The 17,736-nt window shown below is 52.1% G+C and overlaps 2 protein-coding genes across 4 annotated transcripts in view; one reads left to right on the top strand and one right to left on the bottom strand.

Moving 5' to 3' along the window:
- Window positions 1-1,444: 1,444 nt before the first annotated feature.
- Window positions 1,445-17,461, bottom strand: ARSD (arylsulfatase D). Of its 2 annotated transcripts, none has more exons than XM_061408248.1 (10): window positions 16,642-17,460; window positions 13,618-13,767; window positions 12,570-12,691; window positions 11,389-11,511; window positions 9,052-9,475; window positions 8,058-8,194; window positions 7,249-7,383; window positions 6,415-6,577; window positions 4,424-4,545; window positions 1,445-2,611 (listed from the first exon to the last, which is right to left on the bottom strand). In XM_061408248.1, exons 1-10 carry the CDS (start codon window positions 16,683-16,685, stop codon window positions 2,247-2,249), a joined length of 1,785 nt encoding a protein of 594 aa, XP_061264232.1. In that variant the 5' UTR covers window positions 16,686-17,460; the 3' UTR covers window positions 1,445-2,246. The 2 variants fall into 2 exon arrangements, with proteins under 2 accessions (XP_061264232.1, XP_061264233.1); XM_061408249.1 differs by lacking the exon at window positions 1,445-2,611 and adding an exon at window positions 2,619-2,893 and having other exon boundaries at window positions 16,642-17,461.
- Window positions 13,761-17,736, top strand: part of ARSH (arylsulfatase family member H) — a 52,352-nt gene continuing 48,376 nt past the window's right edge. For both annotated transcript variants that reach the window (XM_061408250.1, XM_061408251.1), the window contains exon 1: window positions 13,761-16,030. The gene's annotated coding sequence lies outside the window, so the exon portion shown is untranslated. The remainder of the gene's footprint in view (window positions 16,031-17,736) is intronic.

Raw genomic sequence — 17,736 nt, 5'->3', positions numbered from 1 at the left:
GACTCTTCCCTTGAGATGTTTACAAGGGCCAAACACTGGCGAGTTGCCCCGTGTCTGAGGCCAACTGTACATCCCTCCACTGGAGCCCAGCCTATCTCTGTATCTCGGGAACTGCACACAGGACACAGGTTTTAAGTTTCCAGCCTGAAGCCCACGTCTTCCGGCCCCACGAAATGCGAACAGGAGGCTAGTCGTAAATGCCTGACTTGGAGACCATCCGCCTCTGACATCACTGTTCCCCATACGTGAAGGCAAGGGTTCGCCCAAGTGCAGAGGCAAGGCCCAGAGAAAGGGTGGTCTTTCCCACAAACAGCGCTGAGACCAGTGGACATCCACAGGCAGAAAGACACATGTTGATAGAGACCTCTCGGAACGCTTGTGCTGTGTGTTGATGAGAACTGACTCGTTGGAAAAGACCCTGGTGCTGGGAAAGACTGAAGGCAGGAGGAGAAGGGGCCGACAGAGGATAAGACGGTTGGATGGCATCACCGACTTGATGGACATGAGTTTGAGTAAACTCCGGGAGTTGGTGATGGACAGGGAGGCCTGGCGTGCTGCAGTCCCTGGGGTCGCAAAGAGTCGGACACGACTGAGCGACTGAACAGAATACATATCCCGCTGGAGATACAAACACACGCACAGACACTGGAGGGGAGGGGCCGGCCAAGCCTCCGCAGTCGCCCCTTTGCGACAGCCCGCCTAACCGGTTGGGCCAGTTGTTACCATGGAAATTCTTAAGAAGTAGACTCTTGGGTCCTCAGGGACACTCCTGAACTTTGACCTGATCACAGTAAATCCCTTTGTCCAGAGTTAAAGACCAGACTTACAGGCGCCCTGGAGACAAAGCCCGAGTTTGTTCAATTCAGCCGTGCCTCAGCTCCGGGCCCCAAGTCCTGGGAGACCCGTCCGAGCTTTCCACACTCCTGGGGCTCAAGGCTGTTTCTTTGCACTTGGGGTCTGCAGGGGAAGCCCCCTTCTCCTGGGGGGGGGGGGTCTTTCCCCACTTTCCTGCCAGGCACCAGTCTGCTGAGAAAATGCTTGTTTATTCTCAGAGCCACTTTTACAACAGATTACCACGTTAATGTGTAACATTTAAAAGCTGCGGGTGTTAAAGACTGTTTTCCCGCAAAGGGTGGTGGGGGTGAAGGTCTGACGCAAAATGAATGTAATTCACAAGGAGTGCGTCAGAAAGTTGTAACAGAGGAAAAGAAGAAAAAGACCCAAAGAAGGTGAAAATGCATAAACTTAAAACAGTGTTCAACAAAGCCAGGTGGAACCTCTAAATTAGAAGCATTCCCGTTTGAATCGTTGGTTTTATAGGTGGCATGACAGTTCGGAGGTTTTCAACTTCATATATATATATAAGATGTATAAGCATCTTATAGATGGAAGTGTCTCCCCATCACCACCCCACCCCCGCAGTTTGTGACACACCAGTCTGCTCTCTGCATCTAAAACTTTATTGTTTTTACTTCCACACAGATGTGAGATCACGTTGTCTTTCTCTGCCTGACTTACTCCACTTAGCATAACGCCCTCAGGGTTCACCTGTTGTCTGCCCAGTGTCTCAGTCGTGTAGGACTCTTTGCGACCCGTGGACTGTAGCCCAGCAGGCCCCTCCATCCATGGGATTCTCCAGGTAAGAATCCTAGAGTGGGTTGTCATTGCCCTCCTCCAGGGGGTCTTGCCCACCCAGGGACTGAACTCAGCTCTCCCTCATTGCAGGCAGAGACACCAGGGCAGCCCGTTGCTGCAAGTGACAAGATTTCGTTTTTATGGCCAAGTAATATTCCAGTGTGTGTGTGTGTGTGTGTGTGTGTGTGTGTGTGTGTGTCTAGGCTTCACAAGTGGCTCCGTGGTAAAGAACCTGCCTGCCAATGCAGGAGATGTGGATTTGATCTCCAGGTCGGGAAGATTCCCCTGGTGGAGGAAATGGCAACCCACTGCAGTATCCTTGTCTGGAGAATCCAATGGACAGAGGAGCCTGGAGGGCTGCAGTCCATGGGCTCTCATAGAGTTGGACATGACTGAGCGAGACACACACACACACACACACACACACACACACACACACACAGGGCTGGCATTGCTGCATCCTAGGGTCGTTCCATTTTTTGGTGGCTGGAGGACCGTCCACCCCGTTGCCCACAGCGGCTGCTGCAGTTCTCCATTCCTGACAGCACACAAGGCTCCCGTTCTCCCCGCCTCCTCGCCCACCCCCGTGCTGTAACTTGGGAGCAGCGAGGTCAGGTCTCTCCGGGGTCCGCGTCCCGGGAGCATGCGCAGAACGGAAAGGGCCCGCAGCAGGGCTGCAGCCATGGCTTCCAGGCCACGTTCTGGAAGGAGAGCTGCTCAGGCACCGGGCGCACCGACCGGCGGTGCTCCCGGACAGCCCGGCCCACGCGGGCCACCACCTCGAGGTACACGGGCCCGGCGTCGGGGGACAGGGGCCGGGCCTCGGACGGGTCCCCGGACAGGTCGAAGAGCAGGGGAGGGTCGTGGTGGGTCACGCCGGCTCCTGAGCAGGGGCACACGTTGCTGCCGTGGCAGGCCCCTGCGCCCTCGGGGTGGAAGTGGGGCGTGGTGTAATGCACCTTCCAGAGCCTTCCGCCTAGGGGCAAATGGAGTCCGTCCCCCGTCAGCGGCGCGGACACTGCACCTCTCATCGCTCACCTTTCTGTCTTCTTCTGTCATCTCTTATCTACCTGTATCTCTTCCTCTATATGGAGCTGTGTCCTCTCTATGCAGCTGTGTCTGACTGTGACCCCGTGGACTGCAGCCCGCCAGGCTCCTCTGTCCATGGGATTCTCCAGGCAAGGATACTGGAGTGGGCTGCCATGACTTCCTCCAGGGGATCTTCCTGACCCAGGGATCGAACCCAGATCTCCTGCACCTGAGGCAGATTCTTTACCAGCTGAGCCACCAGGGACGCCCCTCTGTATGTAACTATTTGTTATCTACCTATTCATCTATTATCTCTGTGTACATCTATTTTTCTATTTGCCTATCAATTCATCTTTTCCATGTTATCTATTTATCTACCACCGTTCTATCCATCCATCCATTCATCCACCTATCCATCTATCCACTTATCAGTCCATGGATTCATCCACCTATCCACCTATATCCACCCATCATCTATGTATCCCTGCATCCATCCCTTATCCATCCCTCTACACATCCATCCATCATCCATCAACCCATCCATCCATCCATTCATCATCTATATATCGATTCATCCATCCACTATCCACCCACCCACCCACCTATCTATCTACCCATTCATCCATCAGTCGGTCTATCCATCCACCCACCCACCATCCATCCACCCACCGATCCATCCATCCATCCATCATCTACATATCCATTCATCTATCCACCCATCTATCCATCCACCCATCCACCTGTTCATCTACTAATCTGTCCATTCACTCATCCATCTACCCATCCACACATCCATCCATCATCCATCCACCCATCAATCTATCCATGCATCCATCATCTATGTATTCATCCATCCACCCATCAACCATCAACCAACCCACTCATCTATCCATCCATCCATTCATCATCCATCAACCCATCCATCATCTATCCATCACCCATCCATCATCTATCCATCACCCATCCATCATCTATCCATTACCCATCTATCATCTATCCATCACCCATCCATCATCTATCCATCCCTCATCTATCCATCATCCATCCATCATCTATCCATCCACCCATTCATCCATCAGTCTATCTATCCATCCATCCATTCATCATCCACCCACCCATCCATCATCTATCCATCACCCATCCATCATCTATCCATCCATCATCTATCCATCACCCATCCATCATCTATCCATGACCCATCTATCATCTATCCATCACCCATCCATCATCTATCCATCACCCATCCATCATTTATCCATCCATCATCCATCCATCATCTATCCATCCACCCATTCATCCATCATCTATCCATCACCCATCCATCATCTATCCATCCACCCATTCATCCATCAGTCTATCCATCCATCCATTCATCATCCACCCACCCATCCATCATCTATCCATCACCCATCCATCATCTATCCATCACCCATCCATCATTTATCCATCCATCATCCATCCATCATCTATCCATCCACCCATTCATCCATCATCTATCCATCACCCATCCATCATCTATCCATCCACCCATTCATCCATCAGTCTATCCATCCATTCATCATCCACCCACCCATCCATCATCTATCCATCACCCATCCATCATCTATCCATGACCCATCTATCATCTATCCATCATCCATCCATCATCCATCCACCCAGCCATCCACCCGGGCACCCACACATCCTCTGGGTTCCATTTCTCTGGAGGACCCTGACTAAGACGCAGCACCCGCCGAGTCGTGGGGAGGCGTGAACTCACTGTCCTTCTCGTGCCAGCGGGCGGCGTGGAGATACTGCCCACAGTAATGAAACAGGAACTCATGTGCCGAGCGCTCAGCATCTCCCCGCAGCAGGGGCAGCAGGCTCCAGCCGTCGATGACCCTGATTCAGGGAAGAGACCACAGGAGGCACTGAGACTGAGGCTGTGTGGGCTGCACTGTGGACCTGGGACCTTGGAAACCCCAAGGCTGCCAGGACCCCAGATAACACACAGTGGATCAGACACGCCCCGTCTCCCTGAGGCTGTCTAGATTGCATGTAGCATGTCGTAAATAGAAAACACACAGACACACCGAGACACAACAACACACACCACGCCGACCGCAGATATTAACACCAAGTCTTCTTAAATTCCAGCTGGGCTGCCCATGCCCCTAGGCTGAAGTCTAGGGCAGCAGAGACCTTTTATTTATATTTCTCATTTTATGTATATAGTTTTGAATTCTTATTTTCTATTAGAGTATAGTTGATGACCAACGGTATGATAGTTTTACGTATATGGCAAAGTGAATCGGTGATTCGTAAAACAAGTATGTATTCTTTTTCAAATGCTTTTCCTATTTAGGTGATCACAGAGCACTGAGCAGAGCTCCCTGTGCAGTACCGAAAGGCCTTGTTGCTATAGAAACATCTACAATCAGCAAGACTTTGAGGAAAGCAGATCACCCTGGGCTTAAAGGGGTGAGCCTGGTCCAATCAGTTGAAGGCTGTCAACAACTCTGAGCTTTGCTGGAGCAGAGAAAACTCTCCCTCAACACAACGATACAGAAATACTCCTGACCTTGTGGCTTGCGGCCTTCCCAACATCAAATTTCAATTTGCCAGTCTCTACCACTGCGTGAGCCAATTCCTTATGATAAATGTCTTATTTTGACCCCACAGACTATAGCCTGCCAGGCTCCTCTGTCCATGGGATTCTCCAGGCAAGAATACTGGAGTGAGTCGCCATGTCCTCCTCCAGGGGATCGTCCCAACCCAGGGGCTGAACCTGCGTCTCCTGCATTGCAGGCAGGCGCGCCTTCCCATCCGAGCCACGAGCGGAGCCCTTATTACTCACACACACACACACACACACACACACACACACACATCTGCAGGTGTACTGTTGGCTCTCTCTCTCCAGAGAAACCTGCTGAACTAAAAATACTACTAAACTTAAAAATTAATAAGATGGCTTTTTTTTTTTTTTTTTTGGCAGTAAGAACTAGGGGATAAAGTACCTTATATTATTATCCATCATACACAAGTATTTATTGGTAACATTTTTTTCAGGCTTTTTTTGGGGGGCGGGGGGTGTGACAGGTAGAATCCTCATTCCCCAAGCAGGGATCGAACCCATGGCCCCTGTGAGTGGAAACGTGGATTCCTAACCACTGGAGCTCTAGGGAAGTCCCTTATTGGTTATCCTAAACGAAGTAAAATCCAATCTTGTATCAAAATATTTACTTCTATTTTTTCTCATGTATGAGAGGGACTTTTTGGGTGTGTATTGAGGTACATAATCATTTTAAAATCATATTTTCAAGGGACTTCCCTGGTGGTGCAGCAAGGTTAAGACTCTGAACTTTCAGTGCAGGGGGGACACAGGTTCAATCCCTGGTCGGGGAACCAGTCCACATGCTGTGTGGCACAGCCTAAAAATAAATAAACTTAAAAATTTTTTTTCAATTTTCATAGCTGCACGAACACGTGGGCAAGATTGCATTTCAGAAGATTAATAGGAGATGTCGCATTCTGACGACTGGATCTCCAGATTGTGATGCCAAAATGTAAAATCTTGCCAAAAAAAACCCCAAAACAAGTCACTGGACCCAACAGTTCGTTTAGCGTTGTTTTCCTGGGTGTGGTCATTTCACATCAGCCTGTCCCCTACATGGGAGACTGTTTTAAACGTTCTCCTATTGTGGAATGTATTCCCCAAAAACTTGGACGAGGGCAGGGGGCTGTCCCAGGACGAAGGGAGGAGTGTACCTGTCCTGGGGCACCTGGCCGCCCGCCAGCTGGACCACAGTGGGGAAGACGTCCATCAGGCTGGTGGGCTCGTGGATCACGTGGCCGGCCGGCAGGACCCCGGGCCAGCGGAATATCCCCGGGACCCGGATCCCGCCTTCCCAGCCGGCCATGCCTTTGCCACCTGGGAGGGAACGACACCGTTGCCTTCTCAGGCGACGCTCCAGCCTGGAGACACACCCGATGTACCTGTGCGTGTCTGTATCCAGCGTCTGCGCTCACTCGCTCAGTGGTGTCCGACTCTTGGCCACCCCATCACTATAGCCCACGGACGCTAGTGGTAAAGCACCCACCTCCCAGTGCAGGGGATGTACGAGATGTTGGTTTGATCCCTGGATCGGGAAGATCCCCTGGAGGAGGGCAAGGCGACCCACTCCAGTATACTTGCCTAGAGCATCCCATGGACAGAGGAGCCTGCCGGGCTACAGTCCGTGGGGTCGCAAAGAGTCAGACACGACTGAGTGACTGGCCACACACACATGGACTGTAGCCCACAAGCTCCTCTGGCCATGGGATTCTCCAGGCGAGAATACTGGAGTGGGCTGCCATTTCCGTCTCCAGAATAATTCAGATGGACCGTATCAAATTTTATTTTATTCATTTTATTAAAAAACTTTTTTTTGGCCATGCTGAAAGGCATGTGGGATCTTGACCAGGGATCGAACCCATGCCCCCTGCAATGGAAGTGCAGAGTCTTAAACCAGTGGACCACCAGGGAAGTCCCTCATGTCAGGTATTTAAAAGTACCAGCGTAAAGAGATTTTCCCCTGGAACCCCAGTGCCCACGGGCCTTACCTCTGTATATTCCATTCCACCCGCCCAGCTGGACGTGTCCATCTCTCGCCTCCAAGTGTCCCCCGTGATCAGAGGTGAAGTACGTGAGAGTCGTGTTTTTCAGGCCGTGTTCTTCAACGGCGTTCAGAATCTCCCCTTTAGGAAAGATGCAGCATTTCAGGGCGACGTAAATGAAACAGCATCTGAGGGTTCAACACGATGTCTCCTTTCTGAGGGTTTCCCAGGTGGCTCAGTGGTAAAAGAACCCACCCGCCTGCCAACGCAGGCGACACAGGTTCGATGCCTGGGTCGGGAAGATCCCCTGGAGGAGGGCATGGTAACCCACTCCAGTGTTCTTGCCTGGAGAAGCCCGTGGACAGAGGAACCTGGCAGACTGCAGTCCACAGGAAGCAAAGAGTCGGACACGACTGAGCGACTAACACTTAATTTTTAAGCTCTTTTTTGAATGTACTACAATACGGTTTCTGTTTTATGTTTGGTTTTTCGGCCACGAGGCACGTGGGATCTCAGCTCCCCGACCAGGGATCGAACCCACAGCCCCTGCATTGGAAGGTGAAGTGGTAACCACCGGCCCACCTGGGAAGTCCCTTCGTGACAGCATTCAATCACAGACTTTAGAAGGACGCCTTTGTGCAAAAGTAGACAAAAGAAATCGGAAAGGCAGAAGGAATCTGTGGATGATGGGGGAGAATCTTCCTCTTCGTCTCTGATTCTTTACTGAAGGCTGGCTCCAGGGAGGTCACCCACCTGTGACCCCGCCATCAAGGGAAGGCCGGGAACGGATGAAGCCTGGCCGGGGGCTGACTCACCCACAAGCCAGTCCATCTCCTCAACGTTGTCGCCGTACAAGCCATGCCGACTCTTCCCAAGGAAACTTTCTGTGGTCACCAGGGGGATATGGACATGCAGCAGAGATACAAAGAGCAGGAATGGACCCTGCTTATTTCTGAAAGAAGAAAAAACATCCTTTGGCTACAAGAGCATCTCTATGATCCAGGACTTCAAAGTAAAGACTGAAGGCTCGTGGGCATCAAGTAGTTAACATCTTCTGTTTGCTGGGGGTTTTAGCATCTGTAAAACAATTGAAGAAGTCTGCATCAGATACTATGCTCTACATACTTCAGACAGGAGCTGGAGCAGAGAACAGGGGTAGGAGTCTGTCCCAGGAACGCCCCGTAGGGTCGTGTCAGCTGCATTTCTGGATCAGCACACACAGCCCCCTTACTCTTTTAAGTTGCTGTGCAGTATTCTAGACACCCCAAGTGGCTGAGTAGTAAAGAATCCAGCTGCCAGTGCAAGAGACCCGGGTTCATATCCCTGGATTGGGAAGATCCCCTGGAGGAGGGCATGGCAACCCACTCCAGTATGCCTGCCTGGAGAATCCCCATGGACGGAGGAGCCTGGCTGGGCTACAGTCCATGGGGGTCGCCAAGAGTCGGACTCAACTGAGCAACTGAGCATGCACACAGAGAACATTTATATTAACAAAAACAAAACAGAGCCCAAAACAAGAAAGAAGAGACTGGAGTTTTGGAAACCAATCCATGTGTAACTGTTGAAGTCTTCAAACCCACCTGCTCATTTCAACCCACTCCAGTCTTTTTGCCCGGAGAATCCCATGGACAGACGAGCCTGGTGGGCTACCGTCCACGGGGTCACAAAGAGTCGGACACGACTGAGCGACTAAGACACACACACACACACACACGTCTGCTCGTAGAGCTGGCAGATTCCCACTGGTGGTAAACAGACTCAGATGCACCCAGAACTCACCTCCGATTTCCAAGGGGACGGCGCCATTACCTTGCAATAAAGGAAACAGCTTCCTTGAGCACGAGGCTCGCAGCTCTTTCCAAAACCATGGGCTGCTCAGTGACTTCGTGGTTTCTCATCAGGATGCAGTTCCAGCGGCGGACGAAGCCAAAGCTGGCGTACCAGGACGTGAAAAACAGCAGGACCAGGGTGGCCACACTCAAGACCAGTTTCCAGGAAATGGAGATCAGCCTGCAGGCTTTGCCAGCCACGATGGTCAACACGCCCAGGGCCATGATCTGGGTGTAAAGCCACAGCCTGGCCCTCAAGCCCGCGTCCAGTGAAGGGGGCCTGTCTGGGTGGCAGTCATTGACCAGCGTGAAGGGCATGCCGTAGAAATAGTCAAAGCCGTGGTGCAGAGGGTGATGGCAGTGGTCATTGCGTGAGGCACAGTTTACACCTTGATGCCATTTTCCTGAAGATAGAAGCAAGAACTTTAAAAAAAAAAAAAGGAAAGAAAGAAAGAAACATAAAAAACAGCATAGGTCTAAGGGATTCTGGCTGAAATTACTTTCTGAGGGTAATTTGGAGGTTCATCACGACTCAGTGGTCGTGACTTTGAGCAAACTCCCGGAGATGGTGAAGGACAGGGAAGCCTGGCGTGCTGCAGTCCATGGGGTCGCAGAGAGTCAGACACGACTGAGCGACTGAACACCACCACCCAAAAAGCAGTAGGGGCTTCCGAGGTGTCTCAGTGGTAAAGAATCTGCCTGCCACTGCAGGAGAGACAAGAGATGAGGGTTTAAACCTTGGCTTTGGGAAATCTCCTGAAATAGGAAAAGGCAACTCACTCCACTATTCTTTCCTGGAGAATCCCATGGATAGAGGAGCCTGGCAGTTGCCCAAAATTCCATGTGGAGAAGTGACACTTATTCCCTTGTTCCCTTGGTCTCCCCACGACTCACAGGCTATCTTCAGAACCTGTAAGACTCTGTACTGTTTCCCAACCCAGGAATCTGCCCTTTTATATTTAAGGAAACAAAAACAGCGGGCTGCAGTGAGGATGGTGGAGAATGAAACCATACAGAAGGATCCAGCCTCCAAAGCTTCCCACCATCTCATGTGTTAACACTGAGTTTTGAGATGAGGTGTGGCCATTTAAACCAATATAATGTCTAGAAGATTCTGACCAGTGCCGTGAGGAAAAGATGGATTCGTCCAGCAAAGAGGCTAATGGAGAAAGATTGTAAAGTTACCAGGACTCCCTGAGAAAACCATAATTGTAAAAGGCTGATGTACTCCAATGTTCACTGCAGCACGATTTACAAGAGCCAAGACATAGAAACAACCTAACTGCCCACTGACAGATGAATGGACACAGATGTGGTACATACATACAACAGAATATTACTCAGCCATAAAGAAAAGAACGAATTTGAGTGACTGGTACTGAGGGTGGATTAACCTAGAACCTGCTGTACAGAGTGGAGTAAGTCAGAAAGAGACAAACAAGTATCCTATGTTAACGCGTATGCATGGAATTTAGAAAGACGGAACAGATGATATTCGCTGGGCAGGAATAAAGAGGGCGTGGAGAAAGGACTTGTGGACACAGCAGGGTAAGGAGATGGAGGGATGAACTGAGAGAGCAGCACGGACATCTATACTCGACCATGTGTGAACAGACGGCTAGTGGGAAGCTGCTGCAGAGCACCGGGGGCTCAGCTCGGGCTCTGTGATGACCTGGGGGTGGGGTGAGGGGGTGAGGTGAGCAAGAGGCCCAAGAGGGAGCATTCTTCATGGCTGACTGACTTCACTGTAAAGCAGAGACCAAGACAACATTGTAAAACAACTAACCTCAAAAAAAAAAAAAAAAGAAGTCTAGAAAAAAAAGAAAATAAGGATGAATATTATTAAAAGAAAATTACTGGGTTAAAAAAAAAAAAAGACTCTTCCATTCCAACATGATGAACCATTCAAGAGACATGAGAGCAAGCAGGAACTAAACCTGGGTTCTGATATTTCAACATTTTCTAGGAACATGCTGCTGCTAAGTCGCTTCAGTCGTGTCCCACTCTGTGCGACCCCATAGACGGCAGCCCACCAGGCTCCCCCGTCCCTGGGATGCTCCAGGCAAGAACACGGGAGTGGGTTGCCCTTTCCTTCTCCAATGCATGAAAGTGAAAAGTGGAAGTGAAGCCGCTCAGTCGTGCCTGACCCTCAGCGACCCCATGGACTGCAGCCTTCCAGGCTCCTCCGTCCATGGGATTCTCCAGGCAAGAGTACTGGAGCGGGGTGCCATTGCCTTCTAGGAACATAGGGTCTTGCAATCCCTGACCTTCACCGTCACGCAAAAAAAGCAGAAAAATAACACGCGTCAGCACATACCGATGAGGCCCGTGGTGTACCCTTGCCCCTGAAGGATCCTCGCAAATGTGGTTTCATTCTGTGGGAGTCCCCCCGAACCCGCGTTCCACTGCAGGGCCCGGTAGCGATCCGTGGCGTCCATGCCTGCGGAGTGGAGCAGAGCCGAGAGGAAATGTTGGTTTCCGGTAAACAGCCGGAAGTACCGTACTTCCGTTAACTACCGTACTTCCGGGAAGGACCCTACTTCCGTTAACTACCGTACTTCCGGGAAGGACCCTACTTCCGTTAACTACCGTACTTCCGGGAAGGACCCTACTTCCGTTAACTACCGTACTTCCGGGAGGGACCCTACTTCCGCTAACTACCGTACGCCGAGGGTCTCCGCTGGGGACTGAGGTTCTCCACCACGGATGACCCTGTGAGGAACCATCCGAAACTGCAACGTGACCTCGAGACTGACTCAAAGATTCTGGACAAAGAACATGGAATACAGTCAGTTACCTTGAAGACTTTGAGCTTTCTGAGTTCTCAGTAATTACAGAGCTTTCTTGGTGGCTCAGATGGTAAAGAAACTGCCTGCAATGGAGGAGACGGGGGTTCGATCCCTGGGTTGGGAAGATCCCCTGGAGAAGGAAATGGCAACCAACTCCAGTATTCCTGGCTGGAGAATCCCATGGACAGAGGAGCCTGGCAGGCCACAGCCCATGGGGTCGCAAAGACTCTGGAGACGACTGAGCAACTTGGCAGCACCAAAGCACAATATTTACATAACTCCAGGAAAATGAATTTGCAGATTGTATTTTAACCATCTATCAACCATTGACACCTGATTTCTTTTTCTTTTTTGTTTTTTGGCTATTTTCAGGATCTTAGTTCCCAAACCAGGGATCGAACCCATGCCCCCTGCACTGGAAGCTCAGAGTCTCAACCACTGGGCCACCAGGGAAGTCCTACCACCTAATTCTTTTTGTTTGTATTTTGTGTTAGCCTTTTTTTTTTATTTGTATCAAAGTCCCCTTGTCTTTTTATACAGCAGTTCATGGGGTTCTCACTGGGAAATATACTGAAGTGGTTTGCCTCCTCACCGATGCAATGGACATGAACTTGGGCTAACTCCGGGAGATGACCACCACCCCATTTTTTAGGACAGTCAATGGGCGGACGAGGCCAGCCATTTCCCCAGCCGCCCTGAAAACACCCACCTGATCTGAAGGCGTGTCTCCCTGTGAGGAAGGCGGCCCTGCTTGGGGTGCACAGCGGGGCGGCTGCCAGGTGCTGGGTGAGCCTCACGCCTTCCTCCGCAAGTCGGTCGATGTTCGGCGTCCTGGGCAAAGCACACAAAGGTCACCGTTAGGATGGGTCGAGCGAGCTGAGTCAGGTCCCCATGCTGAAAGGTATATGGATGAGTTCTCTATTTGAGGAATTTCCTTTGCTTTACACGTGATTGCATTTTGCCCCCTGCAAGACCTCCCTGGTGGCTCGGATGGTAAAGCAACCTGCCTGCAGTTTGGTATAACCGGGTTCAATCCCTGCATAGGGAAGATCCCCTGGGGGAGGAAATGGCAACCCACTCCAGTATTCTTGCCTGGGAAATCCCATGGACAGAGGAGCCTGGAGGGCTACAGTCCATGAGGTCACAGTCGGACACAACTGAACGACTAACACACACAGACATCTGCAGATGCAGTTCCTACACCTTCTGTTCAGAGGTGGCGGCTGATGGTATCATTCACACGCACTCCAAAAAAGGTTTCCGTGCATACTCAGTTGTGTCTGACGCTTGGAGACCCCATGGACTGCAGCAGCATCTCCTGGAGCTTGCTCAAAGTCATGTCCATCGAGTCAGTGATGCCATCCAACCATCTCATCCTCTGTCACCCCCTTCTCCTCCTGCCCATAGTCTTTCTCAGCATCAGGGTGTCTTCCAGTGAGTTGGCAGTTTGCATCAGGTGGCCAAAGTACTGGAGCTTCCGAATCACTTGCCTGATCTTAGGAATTCTTCTCACCTTACTAGTCTCAGATTTCCCTCTAACTCTCCTTCTTTCCCTCCGAAGTCCCTTGTGCTCTCTTCTTCCCCTCAGAAAGGCTGATAACTCACTTTTGCTCCAAAAATAACTTTCGCTGTGGAAATTTGATGCCTTAAGGAATTTCCTAATTTCTGCGGGCAGATTTGAAGTCTGCTTCATTCATCCAAACACGCACACACGCCCGGAGAACTGCCTCCCCGCTCCCCCTATCCCCAGCTGGTACCTTAGTGTGTCGTTTCCATAGCAACCGAGATCCCCAATGCCCAGATCGTCCGCCATTATCAGCAGAATATTTGGTTTAGACGTATTTGCTGACTTTAATTCGCAGGTCTTCAGAAGCAAACACATGATGAGCAACAGATTTAAAGAGTCCCTAAAGAGAGAGAAGAAAGAAAAAAGCCAAAAACGAAATAAACGTCTCCTTTGGAATGAAAAAGTCAGCATTTCAAACCAGGTTGCGGAGAAGGTGCGGGCATTTCCATTCCACTGCACGTGTGCTCCATCCATAGGTCCAGTCCGCCTCTCGGCAACCCCACTGACAGGAGCCCACCAGGCTCCTCTGTCCATAGGATTCTCCAGGCAAGAGTAACTAGAATGCATTGTCATTTCCTTCTGCAGGGGATCTCCCCCACCCAGAGACTGAACCGGTGTTAGCTACACTGGCAGAGCGATTCTTTACCACTGAGCCTCCTGGGAAGCTCTTCCTTTATATGAGGATTTAACAAAGAAAGGCCTGCAGCCGTTGTATATTTTTATCCCAAAGGCTTGACCAATCCGTTCCACGTGCCGCACAAAACTTGAACGCACTACTTTTTGCTTTTGAAAGTCGTGATCCACCCAAATTCAGTTTCTTTCACTGAATTCACCCAGGGCCCCCACCTTGCACTACTTTGTAATTAATTCTCGCTGCACCCCGGGCACGCCTTTCCCTGGGCCTCGGAGCTGCCTTCCGCCCAGGGTCGGGAGGCCCAGGGTGAGGGAACCCAAGGTGAGGGGGGCCCAGGCTCCGCTAGGAGGGAAACGGGGCCAGGTCGGATCAGAAGGGGACTTACGTTTTTAAAGGATCAATAGGGGATTAAACGGAGAAGGCAATGGCACCCTACTCCAGTACTCTTGCCTGGAAAATCCCATGGATGGAGGAGCCTGGTGGGCTGCAGTCCATGGGGTCGCTAAGAGTCGGACACGACTCAGCGACTTCACTTTCACTTTTCACTTTTCATGCATTGGAGAAGGAAATGGCAACCCACTCCAGTGTTCTTGCCTGGAGAATCCCAGGGACGGGGGAGCCTGGTGGGCTGCTGTCTATGGGGTCGCACTCGGACACGACTGAAGCGATTTAGCAGCAGCAGCAGCAGGGGATTTAAGTACCCTAGACAGCACAGCTGTTTTGATCAAATGATCACTGCTCGGATTTGAAAAGCCCGCGGTCAGCGAGCGTTGGGGGCGTACCCCGCGTGCGCGCGCGCCACCGAGGTTTGGGCGGTCCTGGGTGGTGGACCTACTCAGGCTCTCCCCGCCCCCCAAAACCCAGAGGCACTCGGGGGCTAGACGCTCCAGCAGATCCCCGAGTCCCCAACAGGGCCCCGGTGCCATCCACGTTCTCGGATCGCGTCCCGGTGGACGTTTCCCGATCGCGTCCGGATGCGCCAAGCAGTCCGGAAACCGGGGGCTGCGTCTCCGCGGTGCTCGGGGTTGGGGACCTCCTGGGGGATAAAAGTCCCCTAGACAGTACAACTGTTTTGATCAATCTCTGCTCCGATTTGCAAGGCGCGCCGCCAGCGAGTGCCGGGCGCCGCCCCGGCGTGCGGGCGTCTGCACTGCCTAAGGGAGGTTTGGGCGGTCCTGGGGGTGGACCTACCGAGGCTCTCCCCGCCTCCCAAGCCCTGCGGCCCTAGGGGCTAGAAGCTCCAGCAGAACCCAGAGTCCCCAGCAGGGCCCCTCGGTGCCAACAGCATCCCCCTGTTGGGCCCCGATGCGCCAAGCAGTCCGGAAACTGGAGGCGGCGTTTCTGCCTCCAGAAAGTGGGGTTAACCTTGGAGGAATTTGTTGTGGTGAAAAGGAAAACAGAGGAATGAGTTTTTCTTTCCCTTTCCTGAGAATAAAGAATAGAAAGTGAACAGTGAGCAGGCCTGATCATTCCTAGTTTTTTTTTTTTTTTTTTTTTCTTCACTTTAACTGCTCGGAACTCTGCGTGTCTGTAACTAAAGTTTGTTTTTTCTGCCCCCTAACTCTGCAGGAGCCACAATTCACTTTTTTTTCTCCCTTGGACTCTATACTAAATGTACCCCCTACCTAGTGTTCACGCTTGCAACACCCTTCCCCTTGAAGTTACGTATCAGAAAGAAGCCCTCAGAGCTACCAAACTGCCAGACTCGGTTTTGGGTTACTGACGACAGTGTAAGACTGTCTTTAAACAGTGCAAGAGGAAGAAATCAAGATTCTATCACCTCTTCTGGGGGCTTGCCTGGTGGCTCAGAAGGTAAAGAATCTGCCTGCCCTTTGGAGACCTGGGTTCGATCCCTGAGTCGGGAAGATCCCCTGGAGAAGGAAATGACAACCCAGTCCAGTTTTCTTGAGTGGAGAATCCCATGGACAGAGGAGCCTGGCGGGCTACAGTCTCGCCAAGAGTCCAGAAGGTAGGGCAGACCGATTGCATCCTAGTGGGTTTCAGGCACACGGCCACGCTTGTGGGGTGTGTGGGGAGGTGGCCAGTGTGCAGAACAGGGGTGTGTCTTAATTTGGGGATGGAGGGCGCGCGGCGAGAGAGGGCTGGAAGAAGGCTCCGGGGCGTGGGCTTTTCCAAGAGGGAGCCTGGGAGGGTCGCGCCCTAGTGAGTGGCTGGTGTGGACGCGGAGGCGCTAGGGGACCGGGACCTCTGGGGCGCGACAGGAAGTCTTTGGAGAGCGGGGGAGGGGCTGCACCACCTCTACCGGGGCGTGGCCTGCCTGCCTCCCCTTCCTCCCCCCCTCCTCCCCCCACTCCCGGTCCCTTTCCTTCCGCTCCCTCTCGTCCCCCGCTGTCCCCCGACGCCCCCAACCCAGTTCCCGTCCCGCCGGCGTCCAGGAAGGCGAACAGGCCTCCAGCTGCGTTTTGGAGACTCCGAGGCTCAAGCGCAGGCCGGCCTTTGGCTGGGTGGGTGGGTGGGGGGTCCACGCTCACCCTAGACGCCCCTCCCCACTCCATTCCACTGTTTCCACGCCCCCAGCCCCAGGATCGGGGAAGGACCGGGGCCCAGGGTCCCGCGCACCTGGCGGCGTGCGCCGCGCGTCTCCTCTGCGCTGTGGGCGCCATGGCGGAGCGGGGCACGGAGCGGGGGACCTTGCCCCGTGCGCGGGACCTTGCCCCGTGCGCTGTGTCCCGCCCACCGAGCGGCGAGACCTGGGGGGTGGGTTCCCCCTCCTGCACGAATCCTCTTAAAGTCCTAGGGCCTCAGGGGGAACTGAGCTTCTAAACAGGTTTTCCTGGGTGGCTTTCTTGGTGGCGGGCACTCCCATGAGACAGGGGCCAAAGTGGGGGTGCAGCAGAACGGCCAGGCTTCCCTGTCCTTCACCAGCTCCCGGAGTTTGCTCAAACTCATATCCATCCAGCCCTCTCATCCTCTGTCACCCACCTCTCCTCCCGCCTTCAGTCTTTCCCAGCACCAGGGTCTTTCCCAGTGAGTCAGCTCTTCGCATCATGTGGCCAGAGTATTGGAGCTTCAGCTTCAGCATCACTCCTTCCAATGGATATTCAGGGTTGATTTCCTTTAGGATGGACTGGTTGGATCTCCTTGCTGTCCAAAGGACTCTGAAGAGTCTTCTGTTATTGGACTAGAGTTGATGTACAATCTCGTGTAGGTTTTCACAGGTTATCTGTTTAATATATGTGTGCTAAATTGCTTTGATTGTGTCCGACACTGCGACCCCGTGGACTGTATAGCCCACCAGGCTCCTCTGTCCATGGGGTTCTCCAGGCAGCAATACTGGATGGAGTAGCTTGCCACTTCCTTCTCCAGGGAATCTTCCCCACCCAGGGACTGAACGTGCATCTCTTACGTCTCCTGCATCGGCAGGCAGGTTATTCACCACCAGTGACACACAGAAAGCCATTTAACAACAGTTCCTCCGAATGTGCGTATTAATTCCAAAAACTTAGATCTAGATTCTTTTTGCCTTTCAAAATATACTATTATATCTGAATAGCAAAAAAGAAAAAGAAAGCCATGTAATACATCGTAGTCTGTATGTGTCCATTCCAATCTCCCAGTATGTCCTGTCCACCCCTTACCCGCTGGTAAGCATAAGTTTGTTCTCTACACCTGTGACTCTGTTTCTGTGTGTGGGTGTGTGAGTTCATCGCTCAG

This window comes from Bos javanicus, chromosome X (genome assembly GCF_032452875.1).
Source record: "Bos javanicus breed banteng chromosome X, ARS-OSU_banteng_1.0, whole genome shotgun sequence".
Classification (NCBI taxonomy): Eukaryota; Metazoa; Chordata; class Mammalia; order Artiodactyla; family Bovidae; genus Bos; species Bos javanicus.
Note: the sequence above shows the minus strand (reverse complement) of the source record. Positions and strands in the feature narration are given on the sequence as shown.